At 35.3% G+C, this 20,190-nt stretch overlaps 1 protein-coding gene across 2 annotated transcripts; it reads left to right on the forward strand.

Moving 5' to 3' along the window:
- The first annotated feature begins 249 nt into the window (after positions 1–249).
- LOC137838187 (probable RNA-dependent RNA polymerase 5) lies at positions 250–19,926 on the forward strand. Of its 2 annotated transcripts, none has more exons than XR_011085556.1 (18): positions 250–840; positions 2,354–2,486; positions 2,998–3,072; positions 3,293–3,482; positions 4,520–4,718; positions 4,840–4,927; positions 5,016–5,156; positions 6,108–6,188; positions 6,303–6,374; positions 6,723–6,826; positions 7,395–7,543; positions 7,668–7,890; positions 8,339–8,564; positions 13,915–14,075; positions 14,232–14,403; positions 18,793–18,934; positions 19,144–19,258; positions 19,636–19,926. XR_011085556.1 is itself a non-coding variant. In XM_068647439.1 (18 exons), exons 1-18 carry the CDS (start codon positions 455–457, stop codon positions 19,876–19,878), a joined length of 2,943 nt encoding a protein of 980 aa, XP_068503540.1. In that variant the 5' UTR covers positions 250–454; the 3' UTR covers positions 19,879–19,926. The 2 variants fall into 2 exon arrangements, 1 of the variants encoding a protein (XP_068503540.1); XM_068647439.1 differs by having other exon boundaries at positions 19,101–19,258.
- The last annotated feature ends 264 nt before the right edge of the window (positions 19,927–20,190 follow it).

Genomic DNA, 20,190 nt, shown 5'->3' on the forward strand with positions numbered 1-20,190 from the left:
ATTTAAGTTTTTAAAAAATTATTATATTTTTTATTTTTAAAATTATGTTAAAATCGTATTAGAATTATCAAAAATTATTATTTTTTCTTTAAATAAAACACTCTACCAATAAATATTTTATGTATCCTACATAGTTAACATGGTTTCTAATACAAAAAAAATTGTAATTTTACTATGACTCCTCAAACGTAGAGAAGTGTACTCTGAAAAAGCAGGAATCTATATTTTGATTGGAAAGATGGTTCATTTGAAACGAAATAGCAGAAAAATAGTATTTTCTTTGGTTTGAAGCAACAAAAGCACTGTTGAAGTAGCAGAGCTCTGGTCTTTTCGTTGCAGCGAGTGAAGCACAAAATGATTCCATTGCACCGCTCTCACCACTTTCAATATAAATTAAACCACATTCTTCTAATTCCCATTTCTATTTCATTTTCATTTTCCTCTTCTCATTCTCATGGCGGAGAACCACCACCACAGCAACAATCACGTGCTTCTTCCCACCGCGGTGGAGGCTCTCATTAACACAATCTGCCACGACCAGAACCAACTTCCCCCTGATTTCATCATCCGCCAAGGCCTAGCCGCCGTCGGGGAGCAGCAAGCGCTTCAAATTCTCCGTACCATCGCCGAACGGCCAATCCGAATCTCTCTCTCCGCCTTCATCGCCTACATGCTCAAGAACCACCGCACCGTCACGTCCTCCACGCCCTCCACGTCCTCCACGCCCTCCACGCCTCTAACCCCCTCTCCCACGCGCCCTGGCCAAACCTCGTCGGCGTTGCACGCGCTCGGTGAAATGGAGTTCCGCAAGGCCTTTCTGTGCCTGAGTTACATTGGAAGGTAATTTATGAAAATCTAAATAAAAATCTATTTAGAATCTTCTTTATTTCATGTTATTTTAGAAAATCTAAATAAGAATCTATATTATGAATTAATAATAAAAAATAAATTTTAAATTTTTTTATGTTTTAAAATATTTTTTATTTTTTTATAATCATTTAATAAAATTTTATACAATTTGAGTTTTCTTAAAATTAATATATAAATTGTATATAAACCGTGTATTTTTAAAAATCTAAAAAATATATTTATATACGTGTCGTACGATTCGAACACCTTCCTTATTTTTATAATTATTTTATAAAATTTTATACAATAATTTTGAGTTTTCATGAAATTAATATATATATATATTAAAATTATGTAAAATTCTGTTAAAATTATCAGAAATCCAATAAATATATTTATACGCATCGTACGAGCTATGTAACACAGACACTGATGGCAGGGATATAGAGATACGTCAAATCTCTAAAATGTAAAACACGGAGACACAAATTTATATAAATTGACAATACAGATTTATGTGGACAAGTATGTTACAAATTATTTTTTGAAGAAAAAATTGTTTTTCATAATAATAATTTATACAATAAAGTTTGAATTTTGAGAAAACTAATGTATTTTTTTTTAAATTGAATTAAAACCGTACTAGAATTGCTAGAAATCTAAGAAATACTTTTTAAATTGGACATTTCACGGATACGTGTTTTACAAGTGAGTTATATGAGTATCGGTGTCCGATACTATTGAATCGGACACCGACACGCCATTTAAAAGGAGTATTCAAGCTTCATATTCTACGAGTGTCTGAACAGTGTATATCAAACACATCAAACACTGAACACTCTATTTAAGAGGAGTAGAACATATGGAGGAGTGGTGTATATCAGACACTCAACACTCTATTTAAGAGGAGTAAAAGTAAAGTATATGGAGGAGTGGTGTATATCAGACACTCAACACGTTATTTAATTTAAGAGTTATTTAATTTAAGAGGAGTGTCCGAACCGCAAATTTCATCCATATTTTATTTTAATTCCTTTTACCAAAATAAGTTAAATATAAGGAATGAATTTTATAATCTATGTTTAGATAAACTTCTCCTCAAACACTTACCAGAGCAGCATAAAGAAAATAAGGAATGAGATAAATCTTTTCATAAATTTAAATGAACTCTTATTTATGAATAGTTTATAGAATTTTTCTGTATTGGCTTTAAAAGTTTAAGTATAAATAGTTTTAAGCTAATTTTAGTTTCTACTTCTAGATGTTATTTTAAAGTTTATTAACTTAGAAATGAATTTATGCAATTTAATATTTGTTCTTAAACATATTCTTGAAAACTTAAATGCATGAGTTTGATTTTAACTTGTTAGAAAATTTAGTTTCTCTTTTCTTCTTAAGAGTGTTTGTGGATTTTTTTTTTCTCTCCTTTTATTTATCAGAATTTTTGTCATTGTAGCTTCACATAAAACATTGAATGCCTGTGGTTTTCTTTTCATGATTGCAGAGAGAGTCTTGAGAATGTTGCCAGTGCTGATTGTATTAGAAGCCTTAAGGACTTGCCAATGGCAACGTTTGAGAAAACAATATGGGAGGCTTTTGGGAAAGATCACATCTACTCTCAAAGTGATCGACAAGTGGTAAACATTGCGTTCCAATGATGGATTAACTAATTTTTACAGTGCAGTTCATTTTTTGAGTTTTCATCTTGTTTAAATATTTCCTATTACTTCATCTTGCACCAACTAAAACTCAACCACAAATTAAAATTATAGTTTTATTTTTAGGAGTATGATGGCTATATACTAATAGTATAAAACTGGTTTATTCTGCCACCCAATCAGAAACTAAAATTGATATGACCTTTAAGATACGTCTGGTAAAACTGGTTTTACACAATCAGTACAAAGCCTATTTTCATAGAATAGAAGAAAGTTAAAATGTTGAATTCTATGTGTAATGATGACATGGTTTAAATTCTTGTTGAATGACTTTAAACTAGCCCATCCCTTGTACTCCCATGGAAAGATGAAGAGAAAATGTGATTTAAGTGTGGGTACAAACTTTCATAGCACATATCAATCATGCAGTATTGGCTATCTTATGTGATTAATTATTGCTTGCTTAGTATATTACTTTTGGTTTCTTCAGTATGTTGATTGGGACTCTGGTAGGACACATGTATATCAATGTTATGTTTCTTCGGATGGGAGCTTAAGGTTCAAGGTTTGTATGTCTCTCTCCTCCTTTGGATTTGTGTACCATTAAATAATGGTCCCTATACAATGGCTCCAATGCTATAATACTGATTCAAAAAACTGTATTAAGATTGTTGTAGGGTCATTATTATAGTTACTCTATAATACTTTTTAGTCTTTACTGATTAGATTCTGCATTCTTATGTGAAATGTGGTTTGTTTTATGGGCACATTAAATTACTATTCAGGGACCCATATTACAAAGCACACAAACACACTTGCAGAGATCTCTTGGTGACGACAACGTCTTGCTAGTTAAATTTGCTGAGAATGGGATTGCAAACAATATTAGGACCAGTGCTGAAGAAGCATATCGCCTCTATGGAAAGTTTGGAAAAGAAGGGATTAATGTTGGTCTGCGTTTGTATCGCTTTTTTGGTAATTCTGCTTCTTGTGTTAGTTTTACTTTCTTTTTCTTGTCCTGCTTTTTACAGTTTTTATGATCCTGAAACCTGTTATCTTTTTATCTGATTAAAACGTAGCTGATTGTAAGTAGTATGGGTAATTCGTATTTTCATTTATTCCGTGACATATAATCTAGACCACAAGTGTACAACCCTCTGATATTCTTTTATATTTTTTTCCTTTCCTCATTTTGAAAATCGTTATACTCTCTGCTTATTCATATTTAATCTGCACTATATCTTACATCATATTTGTGAAATATCACTTGCTTGATAATATTTTGTTGTTTATGTGTCAGTTTTGTGATAAGATTTTGTGACATTTCATATGAAGCTACATTTTTATTATTTTCATTATCTCAGGTTTGAAATTCTTGTTCTTTTAGGTGCTAGGGTTATAATTTTTTTTTTGTTAAAGAGTATTTGTACATTCTCGAGTTAATTTCTGTAACATGTTTAATATGCCCAGTTTCTCTTCTCTCAATCTTGGGTTACCTTTCAGTCCTTGAAGAGTGTATGTTTAACATGCAAATTCATTTCTTTGCTTCTCTCTTCTATTTGTTTTTGTGGTCCTGTGTGCAGTGGTTAATAAACTATAGACAAATGTATGTGTATTTAGAATGCTGTTTATTGCATTTTTTTATTAGATCCTATATTTTGTTCTAAAAAGTGGTTGCCCTGCCCTCATGTTCCAAGGTCATATTTTAAATTGTGGTTGTATTGTGGCATCCGATGCTAGTACAGCTGATGCCACTTGAGATGGCCGTGTCAGTTGACACGGGTCAAGATTTGAAACTTTGCACAAAGGTTTTCTTTCTCTGGTTTAGTGGGGTGCAAGCACCTGAGTATGAGACAAGCAGTAGGTGTGCTGAGGACATTGAACAGCAGTCCTAGAGACTTAGAATAATTGTAGTTTAGCTTCAAGGTGGTTGACTCACCTGGCTACTGAAAGCATTCTTAATTATCACATTGTCGTGTGTTTGATGCTATCTCTTGTACTTTCTACAACAGTTTTTAAAGATGGTGGAAAAGAAGAGAAGAAGAAGGACCCAACAAGTTCCTCTGTTAAATGTTATTTTGTTAGGATGCAATCATGTTGGTCTATAGATGGGAGTGCTAATTACATTTTGTCTAATAAGACAGTGTCTGAAGCAAGAGGTTTATTCATGCATGCTCATCTGTTGCCCAGTTTAGACAAGTATATGGCTAGGTATGATTTAGAGTTTTATGCAAATACTATCATCATCTAGAGCTTTTATCTATTTTTCTTTGTCCTCCTGCAGTCCCACTCAAAATAGATCTCATGCAATGTACTAACCTCAGCCATTCAGGTTCTCTCTCATTCTGTCAAAGACCTTCAAACTCAACATTGACTTGGCAACTGTGAATGTCCAAACAATACAAGATGTATATTGCCAGGTATAGTCAATTTTAAGTTGCCTTAAGGGATTCATAATTCATGGTCATGCTTCGAGAAATTGATTTTATGGTTTTTGTGTTTGTTTAGGATGAAAATGGCAATATTATATATGATAATGAAAAACCACGTATTCTCACTGATGGAACTGGGTTCATCTCTGGAGATTTGGCATTGCTGTGCCCTAATAGTGTGTGCAAAGGAAATAACTTAGAGAATAACTACATTCAGGTATCTTTACTTTTGAATTTTTTTTATTTCACTAGACTTTTTCTTTTCACTTAGCTTCGTTCATGTATCTATAGTTGGTCAGAGCTTGTGTGAAGAATCCACTCAATGAATAAATGTATATGTATTGTGAATCTGCAACAGTTATCTTTATCATAATCGTTGCCTGTTGATTGATTATTTATCTAGTTTCCTTGATTCATGCAGGAATACTAATGACATAGGGATAATGCTTGACTTTTACATTTTGCAGTTCATATGCTTTCAATTTATGCTGCCCTCTTTTTCCTAGTAATTTGGTATGAAACATGGTTTATTGATGGAAAGTTACGAGAGATCCCATATTAATTAGTGATATAATCAAAATAGTGAATATAAGAGGGGGACAACCATCACTCTAGTTTTGGTGGTTTAGGCATGTTATCAGGTTGTAATAACATTACGCATTTGTCTAATCTAATCATGCAAATGTTTAGTCCTCAGTGCGAGAGTGAGAAATATGTATTAGAATTCTTAAAATAGTGTACACAAGTGAGGGGAAACTTCACCCATTGAGGTTATATAAGAGAAAAGTTTTGGTTGAATGCTCTTTGTGTTGCTTTGTATTTTCACGTAATTGTACATAATAAACCATTTTATATGAATAAAACTTCTTAAATGAAATAAATCAATGAGGAGAAGAAGTGCAAGAAAATGTTCCTATTAGGAAGCTTTTGGCTAATTATCTCCAATTCATATGCTTTTGAAGGAACTATGTCTTACTTTTCATTAGATAGATCTTTTTTCTTGATTGCCTGGACATTCTGTTATTCTGCTTATGCCTTTGTTGCTGTCATGTTTCTCTCAAAAACTTAAATATCAACTCGTTTTCTCTAATATATTTCAATGAGTTTTATGATCTATTCTTCTTTCTTTGATTATTTCGGCGCTTTGTGACTTCCTTTTTAAACTTAGGAAATTAACAATCTTCTGGAACTGGAGGACATGTGTAAGGAAATGGGAGAAACAGAGCTGAAGCTGACTACACATCAACCGGTAGATTATTTGTTTTTCTTTTTCCATTTCACATATTTTATATGTGCATTTGTGCTGTGTGATTTGCATATATGTTATTTCAATAAAACTTTCTTTTTTTCTCCGATTGTCCAGCCTTTGCTGATTCAGTGCCGCCTCTTTCACATGGGTTCTGCAATTAAGGGCACTCTTTTGGTTAACAAAAAGGTATAGCATCTGAATTTTGTACTTTTAGGTAATTCAATATTTTTGCTCACAATGATTAACTGGGAGTTGGAGTTTTGTAAGGCAAAATGGATAAGATAGGGAATGTATTTATGTTTTTTTAAAGAAATTCTGGTGGACATGGAGGGCATTTAGTATGATCCAACATTCAACACCATAGTCCATGCGGTCTTATTGGTGTCCTCCCTTACAATCTTTCTCTAAGTTTGATAGTTTCCTTGATGTCACAAGCCATACCAACAACATTCATCCATTTTAAGAGTTAATATGTTTTATATTCTTATTTGATATAGTGCTTGTGATTTGATACTATATTTTTGAATCTGACAGCTTCCTCCTAGGACAATACATGTTCGGCCTTCAATGATTAAAGTTGAGACAGACCTCAGTCTGAATATGCAAAGCATAAATTCATTGGAGATAGTGAACACAAGGTATTTAAGTTTTACATCAATTTGTTAATAGATATTTTTTCTCTTGTTGCTAATATGTTATTTTGACTTATTGGGATATGATGAGAACCTTGGAATGTTGCTCTTTAATGAGAACTGACTATCTCAAGCTTCAAAGAAGGAAACCATGAATATTGGCAAAGATTGTTGGTGCATGCTTTATATATCAAGCTTCAAAAGAGGTCTTATGTCAAAATGACCAAAGAACAACTCATTACTATCGTAAATGGTGATAGTGTACCCATATGCGGATTCGGGAATATAATTTTAGAATAATCTACTGTATTAAAGGATGTTTTATATGTTCTACAACTAACTAATAGGCTTATCTAAATACAAAAGCTTACAAAAGATTTGAATTATTCAGAAACTTTTTACTCTTCTTATCAGTCTTCTAACAATATATGTTAATAATGATATTATTCCTTGACAACTTGCCTAATGCTAGAAGATAGTTGGAGCTTCATCTAATCTTTTTTATTCGTGAGTAGGAAAATATTTGTTTGTAGTTTGTTTGAAAGCTAGCTGATCTGAAGTCTACACATTTCAGCATCAAGCCAAATAGAACTTATTTATCTAAAAATCTTATTGCCCTTTTGAGCTATGGAGGAGTGCCAAATGAATTCTTCAAAAGTTTACTTGAGAGTAATTTGGAAGAAGCGAATCATGTTTTCTCCAATAAGCGTGTTGCACTCAGAGGTTGCCTGCCAACACTTTGTTTGGTCATTTTTTTTATCAAAAGCTGTTCTTTATTTGGATACAGATCTATTTGTACTGCTGCCCAAAATATAAATGTTCTTTCATTTTTTTGGTTAACTCGCAGCATCCGTCAATCATGGCAATATGGATGAATACAACGCAGCAGGAATGATTTTATGTGGAATTCCTCAGGATGAGCCATTTTTGCAGTATCGTCTGTCTATACTTGCAAGGGAGGAAAAAAAGAAGCTTAGAGGAGGGAAACTTTATATTCCTGATTGTTTCTATTTAATGGGGACTGTAGATCCCACTGGATGCCTAGAAAAGGGTCAAGTTTGTATAATACAGTAAGCACAATTCTTTTTAATTTTCCCAATCTATTGATCTTTTATCAAACCAAAATAAATCTTAAAAGTTAAATGTGTTTTATCTTCAAAGACTATTGTGAAAGCAGAATTTTGGTGATGCATATCTTCTACTTAAGTTATTAAAACTGTATAAATGGGGTGCATTGTAAATGATTCTTTTTGTTTTGTGAAATGTGTACTTGTGTATTTGTTATATCTAGCTTCTGTTGTGTTATTATGTTATTGTGAAAAGTAGAAGTCTATCTTCAGCTTATGAAATAGGGTAGGTGATATTACTCAACTTAGTGGTATGCAATATTGATAGGCAAAGATAAAACAAAATGATGATCATAGTCAACTGTGTGCACTGGTAGATTTTTATTATAGGAAAAGATGTTTGCAATTTAAGATAGTTATATGTGCTGACTGTTTCATTCCTCATTTGTAGTCAGAATGGCCAAATTACTGGGGATGTCTTGGTCTACAGAAATCCAGGCTTACATTTTGGAGACATTCACATAATGTGTGCCACACGCGTGGAGGAGTTAGAATCTTATGTTGGACATAACAAGTATGCAATTTTTTTCCCCCGTGTTGGAAGTCGCTCTGTGGCAGATGAGATTGCTGGAGGTGATTTTGATGGCGATTTGTACTGGGTTTCCAAACATCCTCAGGTTCCAATATCAATTTCAGTTTAGAAGCCTTCATTTTCTTACTACATCGAATAGTGTTGAAAGAGCTGTATTCCTTTTCGTGTTGTTCTGTTTCTTACTAAATTTTAATTGTCACTATATTTATGCATGGATCGTTGCATTGATTTTTAGAAGCCGAAAATCATGAACTTAAGAGGATGGTCTGATGAATCAGAATATAGATTTAGACTGAGTTTAATTCATTGCAAAGCGGCTTAAAAGCTGTTGAATTGAAGGTTGTTAGATATTATTAGATATAATTAGATATTATTTGATATTATGAGATATTATAGATATTGTTAGATATCTCATATTTATGTAATGGGCTTAGCCCATATGTTTCTTTTTCCTATATAAACATAACCCTATGTGTTCAATATACACAAGGGATTTACCCTATTCTTTCTTTTCCTTTAATATGGTATCAGAGCATAAAGTTAGAGTTTAGGGTTTAGGGTTCAATTTTTATTGGTGAATCCACTATTCACTGGAATTTTCCAGCCACCACCCCCACTGTCTCGCCGGACCTTCGCCGGACCTCCGCCGGACCTCCGCCGGACCTTCGCCGGACCTCCGCCGGACCTTCGCCGGACCTTCGCCGGAATCTCGCCGGAATCGCTGTCGGAGCCTTCATCTTTGTTGCTCCCGCCAATTAACCGGTGACTGGATTTGTCCTTATCTTTTATGGCTTCTTCTGCTTCCGCTGCCACTATGGCTTCTTCTTTAGTCATTATGCCGGATTCATCTATTTATACTAATTACGTCAATGTTCATCTTTCCATTGACAAATTGGATGGAACCAATTATGACACTTGGGCATCAGATATTAAATTATGGCTTAAGAGTCAAGGTTATGTTGATCATCTTACTCATCCTACTCTTGCTGAAAATGAGGTTGTTCGTTGGTCGAAAATTGATGCTCAATTATGCATTGTTATCAAATCGACCATTCACTCATCTTTAAAACAAATTTTTCGTACCTATGAAACATGTTCAGAAGTTTGGGAACAAGCAAAATTATTATACACCAATGATACTCAATGTCTTTATGGTGTGTGTCAAAATCTTCTCACAATTGTTGCTCCCAAACGTCTTGATGGTACAATGGCAGAATATCTAGGTAAAATTCATGCTCTTCTTCATGATTTTAATGAGTTATTACCTCCTGCTTCTACTCCTTCTCAAGAACTAGAACAAAGATCCAAGTTCTTCATGTTATTGGGTTTACATGGTCTTCCTGATGATTATTCTCACGTTCGTGATCAAATTTTGGGATCTCCTATTGTGCCCAATTTTACTTCCACTTGTTCTACCCTTTTGCGCGTGCCAGGTAAACACACCGCTGATATAACGTCTCATGTTGATGACTCTTCTGCTTTAGTATCTCAGCATAATGATCGTACTCGCCCTCACAAGCCGGGCAAAGGGCGTCACAAGTGTGACCATTGTGGCAAACTTGGCCACAAAATTGACAGATGTTATGCCTTACATGGTCGTCCTCCTAGATCTGTTGCGGTTGCTCAAATTGCCCCTGTGCAACCTTCTACCATGGACCATACTTCAATTGATACCCCAAGCCAGCCTGCTATTTTCAATGAATTTCTTAAATGGTATGAGGATCGTCAGAACCCTAGTTCCACGGCTTCTGTTGCACATTCAGGTACATCTTTTGTTGGCCTCACTCACTCCACTTCCCATGGCCCTTGGGTTCTAGATTCAGGTGCCACTGATCACATTACTGGTAATAAATCTTTTTTCTCTTCCTTATCTACTACGGGTTATTTACCTTCAGTTACCATGGCCAATGGATATAGGGTACCATCACATGGTGTTGGTACTATTAATCTTTTTTCATCTTTATCTATTGATAATGTTCTTTATGTCCCTGGGTCTCCATTTAACTTATTATCCATTAGTCGTCTCACTCGTTCCCTTGACTGTGTTATTTCTTTTACCAAAGATTCTGTTACTTTACAGGACCGGAGTTCGGGACGGATGATTGGCACCGGATGTGAGTCTCATGGACTTTATCAACTACAGATCTCTGCACATGTTGGCGCAATTATGGATTCTCCATCTCTCATTCATGCTCGGTTGGGTCATCCTAGTCTTGCCAAGATGCAACAGCTTGTTCCAAGTTTGTCTAATGTGTCTACTTTATCGTGTGAGTCGTGTCAGTTAGGGAAACACATTCGTAGTTCTTTTCCTCGTAGTGTCTCACAACGTGCTTCATCTCCTTTTGCCTTAGTTCACTCTGACATTTGGGGACCAAGTCGTATTAAGTCTAATTTAGGATTTCAGTATTTTGTTACTTTTATTGATGATTATTCAAGATGTACTTGGGTATTTTTAATGAAAAACCGTTCTGAGTTGTTTTCTATATTTCAAATATTTTACAATGAAATTAAAAATCAATTTGGAATTTCCATCCGAATTTTGCGCAGTGATAATGGACGTGAGTATCTTTCTCATTCTTTTAAAAATTTTATGGCTTCTCATGGTATTCTTCATCAAACTTCATGTGCTTATACACCTCAACAAAATGGGGTAGCTGAGCGCAAGAATAGACATCTTGTTGAAACAACTCGTACTATTTTAATCCATGGTGATGTTCCTCAGCGTTTTTGGGGTGATGCTGTTCTTAGTGCATGTTATCTCATTAATCGCATGCCATCTTCAGTTTTAGATAACAAAATTCCTCATTCTATTTTATTTCCACATGACCCTCTCCACTCTTTACCTCCCAAAGTTTTTGGGTCCACATGTTTTGTTCATAATTTTAGTCCTGGTCTTGATAAATTATCTCCTAAGTCACACAAATGTGTCTTTTTAGGGTTCACTAGATCACAAAAAGGATATAAATGTTTCTCACCATCTTTAAACCGTTATTTTATTTCAGCAGATGTCACCTTCAGTGAATCTTCCCTTTACTTTAAGTCTTGTCCTTCTCCTTCCATTTCTTCATCTAATCAAGTTAATATTCCTCTTGTTGTGCCTAGTGCATCTAACAATTCACCACCGCCGCCAACTCTTCAGGTGTATAGTCGTCGTCAACCGTCTCATCGTCCATCAGCAGACTCTATTTTGGTGCCAACACCTCATCCCCCTCCGGCTCCTATAGTTGAACCTCCGACTGTTGAACCTGATCTTCCTATTGCTATCCGTAAAGGTATACGTTCTACTCGTAATCCCTCTCCACATTATACTGCTTTGAGTTACCATAGACTATCTCAACCCTTTTATACCTGCCTTTCGTCTATTTCTTCTGTATCAATTCCAAAATCTGTAGGTGATGCCTTAGCCCATCCTGGTTGGCGTCAGGCCATGCTTGATGAAATGAATGCGCTTCAGAATAATGGAACTTGGGAACTTGTTCCTTTACCATCTAGGAAATCTGTTGTTGGTTGCAGGTGGATTTTTGCTATCAAAGTTGGTCCTGATGGTACTATTGATCGTCTCAAAGCTCGTCTTGTGGCTAAGGGTTATACCCAAATTTTTGGTTTAGACTATGGTGATACTTTTTCTCCAGTAGCAAAGATGGCCTCTGTTCGCTTATTCATAGCTATGGCTGCTCTTCAACAATGGCCTCTTTATCAACTGGATGTTAAAAATGCTTTTCTTAATGGGGATTTGCAGGAAGAAATTTATATGGAGCAACCTCCCGGTTTTGTTGCTCAGGGGGAGTCTTCTGGATTGGTATGTCGTCTTCGCAAATCCTTATATGGCCTCAAGCAGTCTCCTAGGGCTTGGTTTGGAAAATTTAGCAATGTTGTTCAACAATTTGGTATGACTCGCAGTGAAGGCGATCATTCAGTTTTTTATCGTCACTCGAGTGCTGGGTGTATCTATCTTGTAGTATATGTTGATGACATTGTTCTTACAGGCAGTGATCACCATGGCATCTCACAAGTAAAACAACACCTTTGTCAACACTTTCAGACCAAAGATCTTGGCAAACTCAGATATTTCTTGGGGATTGAGGTAGCACAATCCAATACTGGTATTGTTATCTCTCAAAGAAAATACGCATTAGATATTTTGGAGGAAACTGGGTTGATGAATTCGAAATCTGTTGATACTCCCATGGATCCCAACGTCAAGCTTCTACCCAATCAGGGGGAACCTCTTTCAGATCCTGAGAAGTACAGGAGATTAGTTGGAAGATTGAACTATCTCACTGTTACTCGTCCTGATATTTCCTTTGCAGTCAGTGTGGTGAGTCAATTTCTTAATTCTCCATGTGAAGATCATTGGAATGCAGTCATTCGTATAGTGAAGTACATTAAAGGCTCTCCTGGAAAAGGTTTGTTATATGGTCATAATAACCATACTAAAGTCGTTTGTTATTCAGATGCTGATTGGGCAGGATCTCCATCTGATAGAAGGTCAACTTCTGGTTATTGTGTCTCCATTGGTGATAACTTGATCTCTTGGAAGAGCAAGAAACAAAGTGTTGTGGCAAGATCTAGTGCAGAAGCAGAATATAGAGCTATGGCCTCGGCTACTTGTGAGCTTATTTGGCTTAAACAGTTACTTAAAGAATTGCAATTTGGAGAGGTTACTCAAATGACACTGATATGTGATAATCAGGCTGCTCTTCATATTAGCTCAAATCCAGTTTTTCATGAAAGGACAAAACATATTGAGATTGATTGTCATTTCATTCGAGAAAAGATTATATCAGGAGATATCAAGACTGAGTTTGTTAATTCAAATAATCAATTAGCAGATATTTTTACTAAACCCTTACGAGGACCTAGGATTGATTACATTTGTAACAAGCTGGGTACATATGATCTATATGCACCAGCTTGAGGGGGAGTGTTAGATATTATTAGATATAATTAGATATTATTTGATATTATGAGATATTATAGATATTGTTAGATATCTCATATTTATGTAATGGGCTTAGCCCATATGTTTCTTTTTCCTATATAAACATAACCCTATGTGTTCAATATACACAAGGGATTTACCCTATTCTTTCTTTTCCTTTAATAAAGGTTAATTAGATATAGTAAGATATTGAGATATGATGTCCTGGTAACCCCTGAAGTCATACTACAGATTTGGTTGTATCCCGTACCCTTACACGTATTTCTAGAAAAGTGAAGTACTTTTTTATCAGGTTAAGAGTTGATAGTATGATAGGTAACAAAATTATAACCAATACTGAATATTCACTGTATTATAAATGAATTCAGATCTGTACCAAATTGATAGGAGACTGATCATAAGAAAACTGTAGATGAATATTTATATTTGGGCTCTATCATAGTTATTTAAAATTTCCTTTATATTGACCAGTTATTTTTTTGAAATGTTTCAGCTTTTACAATATTTCAGAAAGAGTGACCCGTGGATAGAAAATTCTGCCCCTGTCCATTCTGTCCAATTGGATTCTGGTGCCAAAAAGCCTAGTGCATTTTCAGCCACGGAACTTGAAGATGAACTTTTTAGACTATTCCTCAAAGCTCGGTTCCAACCAAGGTGTGCATGACTGTTCACATAGTAATTAAGTATTAATATCTTTCTTTCCTAAGTAAAAAAGGTTTTGCAGACATTATTACTATTAGACCTGTATGTGTCATAATTACCCTAAAAAGCTTTTAATGCATTCTACATGAGAACTTGTTCTCTTTCCAGTAATGCGACGGGGGTGGCAGCTGACAGTTGGATGGCACTCATGGATCGTCTTTTGACATTAAAAAATGACTGCACTCAAGAGAATGAGAAGAAACATGTGAAAGAAAATATACTTAAGTTGATCGATATATACTACGAGGCATTAGATGCTCCTAAGAAAGGTGGAAGAAAGGTTAGTTTTGTATTATTGTTTGGTTCTACAAACTCTGCGTCTTTAGTTGGGACATACCACACTAACATATTCTTGTTATGATAATTAGTTGGGCTAATGTTCCCATATTGCCAGACATTATTATTTTTAGTAATGAAATTTATGGGTAGATAAACATTTAACTACTTCTATGCTTGAATATACATGGGATAACGAGGGTCTTGTCACTTGTGCCCTAGGAGGCAGGAGGAAAAAGAATGTCTGGTGTGGACATGTGTGAGGTTTAACAATATGGTATGCAGTACATCTTCTTAAGAACTGGTTTGTTGAACTCACAGAAAGAAAGAGAGGAAAACTAGAGAAGAACAAGCAAATAAACATATAGTGGAAAGAAATAGATGAAATATATATTTGAGATATCTTACAAATGTGATTACAGTCTCTATTTATAGACTGTTTTACAACCTAATTAAGGAAAGAAATAATAGGTAATGAAAGCAAGAAATAATGGATGTTTAAAGCTGTACAAATCAAATCACTAACAAATTTGTCCTAATAAATATAAAATGGAATATGCACTTAATTATAACATAATTCTCCTGATTATGCAACACTCTCCCTCAAGTTGGTGAATGTATATCTATCATTCCCAACTTGCAAGTAAGATCTTCGAATTGTTTTGTGGGAAGTCCCTTAGTAAACATATCTGCCAATTGGAGTTTTGAAGGGATGTACTCAGTGGCTATAAGACCATCATCCAACTTCTCTTTAATAAAGTGTCGGTCTATCTCTACGTGCTTTGTTCGATCATGTTGAACCGGATTGTGTGCAATACTGATAGCGGACTTATTATCACACGCCAAACCCATAGGAGCTTCATATTTTATTTTTAGGTCATCAAGTATGATCTTCATCCATAAGAGTTCACACACCCCTTGAGCCATGGCTCTAAATTCTGCCTCTGCACTTGATCTTGCAACTACATTTTGCTTCTTGCTCCTCCATGTCACCAGATTTCCACCCAAGAACATGCAGTAGCCTGTGGTGGATCTCCTATCAACAATCGATCCTGCATAGTCAGCATCAGTATATACTTTCATGGATAAGTTTTCCCCCTTTTTGAATAGCAATCCTTTTCCTGAAGAGGCTTTTAAGTACTGAATAATTTTATCTACTGCTTGCAAGTGTCTTTCTCTTGGATCATGCATAAATTGACTAACCACACTAACTGCATAGGCTATATCTGGCCTAGTGTGTGAAAGATAAATGAGTTTTCCCACAAGTCTTTGATATTGTGTCTTCTCCACTTTTGGGTTTTCCTCATCATTCCCAATCCTATGATTTTGCTCTATTGGCACTCCAGTGGGCTTACAACCCAACTTACCAATCTCTTTGAGAAGATCAAGGATGTATTTCCTTTGAGAAATAAAGATGCCCTGTCTCGAGTAAGCAACCTCTATCCCAAGGAAGTACTTCAGCTTCCCAAGATCCTTCATTTCAAATTGAGCAGCTAGTCTCTGCCTCAAATTTTGTTTTTCAATCTCATCATCACCTGTAATAATCATATCATCTACATAGACCAAAAGTAGAGTGAGTTTACCATTCTGAGAATGTTTTATAAACAGAGTATGGTCACCTTGGCTTTGTCGGTACCCCAAAGATACCATAGCTTGAGTAAACCTTCCAAACCAAGCACGAGGTGATTGTTTAAGACCATATAGGGCCTTCTTAAGTCTGCACGCCTTATTCCCTTCATTAACAATACCATAACCAGGTGGGATCTCCATGTATACTTCTTCCTCCAAGCTTCCATGCAAGAAGGAATTTTTAACATCAAATTGATGCATTGCCCAACCAAAGTGTGCTGCCAGGGAAAGAATAATCTTGACGGTATTCATTTTTGCCACTGGAGCAAAAGTCTCCTCATAATTGATCCCATAGGTTTGAGTGTACCCTTTTGCAACCAACCTTGCTTTATACCGATCCAGTGTGCCATCAGACTTATACTTAACTGTGTATATCCACCTACAACCCACTGCTTTCTTATCTTTTGGTCTCTCTACAATCTCCCAAGTCTCATTCCTTTCTAACGCGCCCATTTCTTCATTCATGGCTTGAATCCAGTTCTTATCTTTTAAGGCTTCTTGTACCGATGTAGGGATTTTGATAGAATCAATAGCTGAAAGAAAACTCTGGTGCTGCATAGAAATTTTTCTGTAGACACAAATTGGGATATAGGATATTTGGCACAAGATCTTTTTTCTTTTCTCAAGGCAATAGGTAAATAATTTAGGTTAGGTTCAAAAGCAGTATTTAAGGTGTCCTCAAGAGTCTCACTGGTATGAGTTCTTACCTCCGGTTCAGACAATTGAAGTTGTTGTTCGACCAGGACGGGTTCTTGTTGTCTTCGCTGATATTGTTTTCCAAAATATTTGTCTTCATTATTCTTTTCTGGTAATGATGTTGGTGCAGGGTCTTTGTCATCCTCCCTAAGAACGAATTCCTGCAACAAAGGAAAAGGTGGCAACTCAAGGTCCTCAGCTTCTTGAATACTCTCCCCCTGAAGCTGAGAACTAGGAAAGAAAGACTCTGTTTCATGGAAGGTGACATCTTTGGAAATATAAACTTTACGACTTTGAGGATGATAACATTTGTACCCCTTTTTGTTGGGGGCATAACCGATGAAGACACATTTGATGGCGCGAGGATCTAACTTACCCCGATAAGGACTATGAACATGGACAAAAGCATAACAACCAAAGACACGATTCTGAAGACTATTCAACATGGGAATAGAAGGATAGAATGTGGCCATAACCTGAATAGGAGTAACACCCTCTAGAATGGAGAGGGTAATCTATTAATCAAATAAGTGGCAGTCAGGACTGCTTCCCCCAGTAAGATCTAGGAACAAATGTTTGGAAAAGTAAAGCTTGAGTAACCTCAAGGAGATGACGATTTTTCCTTTCAGCAACCCCATTTTGTTGAGGAGTGTCCACACAGGTTAATTCATGAACAACTCCATTTTCCTCAAGGAACTTGGAAAGGTTTTGGTTCACATATTCTCTTCCATTATCAGAACGCAATCTCTTAATTGGATTTTCAAATTGTGTTTGAATCATTCTGTAAAACTTTACAAACAAGTGAAAAACTTCAGATTTATCTTTCATGAGGAATATCCAAGTAACCCGAGTACAATCATCAATAAATGAAACAAACCATTTTGCACCCGAGATAGTAGGAATAGGTAAAGGTCCCCATACATCTGAATGAATAAGATCAAAAGGTTTAGAACTTTTATTACCATTGGGAGGAAAAGTTGTCCGATGGTGTTTAGCAAACTGACAAACATCACAATGAAATGACTCAGCAGACACTTTTGTAAATAAAACAGGAAATAAGGACTTTAGGGTACTAAATGGAGGATGACCAAGACGTCTGTGTTGAAGCCATATCTGAGAGGATGACCAAGATTCACGACCTTGCTGAAGATTAGAAGTGTGTGCCTGTAGTCTAGCACACTTTTTACTTTCTTCATGCTGTAAATAATATAACCCGCCCTGCTCTTTAGCAATTCCAATAGTCTTCCCCGTGGCAAGATCCTGAAAAACACAATGGGAAGGGAAAAATACCATTGCACAATTTAAATCTTGGATAATCTTTTGAATAGACAAGAGGTTATTGGATAGTTTGGGAACATGAAACACATTTTTTAAAGGAAACAGTGGCAAACGGTCAATGGTGCAAGGTGGTGGTGGTGGTCAATGGAGAAAGGATAAGGAAAATAGAAAGTTGCAGCAATGAAGGCTGTCCAAAAAAAATAATTGCAGCAATGAAGGCTGCCAAGGAAAATATTACAGCAATGAAGGCTGTCAAGGAAAATGATTACAGCAATGAAGGCTAAAAAAAATAAATTGCGGAAGCAGAATCTCCTAGATCAGGAGCTCTGATACCAAGTGGAAAGAAATAGATGAAATATATATCTGAGATATCTTACAAATGTGATTACAGTCTCTATTTATAGACTGTTTTACAACCTAATTAAGGAAAGAAATAATAGGTAATGAAAGCAAGAAATAATGGATGTTTAAAGCTGTACAAATCAAATCACTAACAAATCTGTCCTAATAAATATAAAATGGAATATACACTTAATTATAACATAATTCGTAACACATATTATTGCATAATGCCCAAACAAGACAACATGTTAGCATACTAGACGGTCTAGTGTAAGCAAATTGACTAGACGATTTTGGGTTATCGAGACAGTCCCATTTAAAATGCTAATCTTGGGTAATTGTTAGGGCGCATTAATCCAGTTTTAACTTTGTAATTTTTCAAATATTCAATTTGATAAAAAACAGTTTGAGTTTTCAAAATTTGAACCCTGCTGTAATTCTTTAACAGGTCCAAGTTCCAGATGAATTAAGGGCAGAAAGGTTCCCACACTACATGGAAAAGGATAAATTATTCACTTCAACCTCTATCTTAGGTTTAATTTATGATTGGGTTGGTGCATGGCAAACAAAAGACTTATTATCCGGGGAAGGTGAGGACTGAAAACTAACTCATTATTATTATTTAGTTATTTCTGCAATACTTTATTGCCTGTGGTGGTGCTAGAGAGGAACAACTCTTATATTTTGGGTAAAAATGATAAATAAATAACTAAAGAACAACTCTTATGTTTAGCTTTTTTCCGCCCTTGCTATCAGAAATTAGATTGCTCCCCTGTTTTGACGTTGAAGTACCTCCCAGCTGCATGGAAAAGTGGGAAACAAAATATGAAGAATACAGAATGAATATGACAGATGCCTTGAAGGACATTTCTAAATCCGATGAGGCAGCTAAAGTCATTAGAAAATATAAGGAGGTATAATTTCACTTTCTCTTTTTCTCATGCTTTACTTTCATGCATTCATCCCCTTTTGAATTTCACCAACTGGTTTGTCCAAGTGACACCAAACTTAGGTTCCTTTAAGGAGAAAGTTTAACATCACTAAATCTTAAATCCTAAACTCTAAATCTCAAACCACACTTAATCTACTCCTTTTAATTCTAAATCTCAAACAACACTTAATCTTCTCCTTTTAAATACTGATATTAAAAGGACAACACTTAATCTTCTCCTTTTAAATACTGATATTAAAAGGAGCAGAGTAAGTGTTGGTGCAATGCAATGCAAACTCAAAAAATTCCAACAATTTCCAATATACTGGTGCTGATGATTGAACTCTCTGTGTGTGGTAGGAGTTATATGGCGCTACTGCTAGAATGGAGGATAGTGAGAAGAATGTTTGTGATATTTATAATGAGGCTTTGGCTATTTATCGCGTTTGTTATGAATATGCCAGGCTAAGAAAATCAGTCTCTAAATGTACCTTTGCATGGAAGGTTGCTGGTTCTGCTTTGACAAGCCTTTATATCATAAAACATAAACAGAATTCCCTGAACTGTGCTCCATCTGTATTGCGTGAGATTTTGGGTTCATGAAACATCTTATGTTATGTTATTAACTGTTGTTGTATTGTATTGTATCAACTCTCTATTTTCACTTATCTTTTATATCTCATTTCTTTTGTCATAATAACAAAATCGATTAATAGTTAACATATATATAATTTATTTTTTAAATAAAAAATATACTCATTATTTCTTATAAATTGTGGATAAGTTCAAATAGATTTATATCTATGTAGCACAAATACTGACACAGAGATGCATGTAATCTTTAAAATGTAGGATACGGGAGACACGAGAACATGAATCTACATATTATATAATTATGAATTATATAAATTAAAA

The sequence above is a fragment of the Phaseolus vulgaris genome, chromosome 4, assembly GCF_000499845.2.
Source record: "Phaseolus vulgaris cultivar G19833 chromosome 4, P. vulgaris v2.0, whole genome shotgun sequence".
Taxonomy (NCBI): domain Eukaryota; kingdom Viridiplantae; phylum Streptophyta; class Magnoliopsida; order Fabales; family Fabaceae; genus Phaseolus; species Phaseolus vulgaris.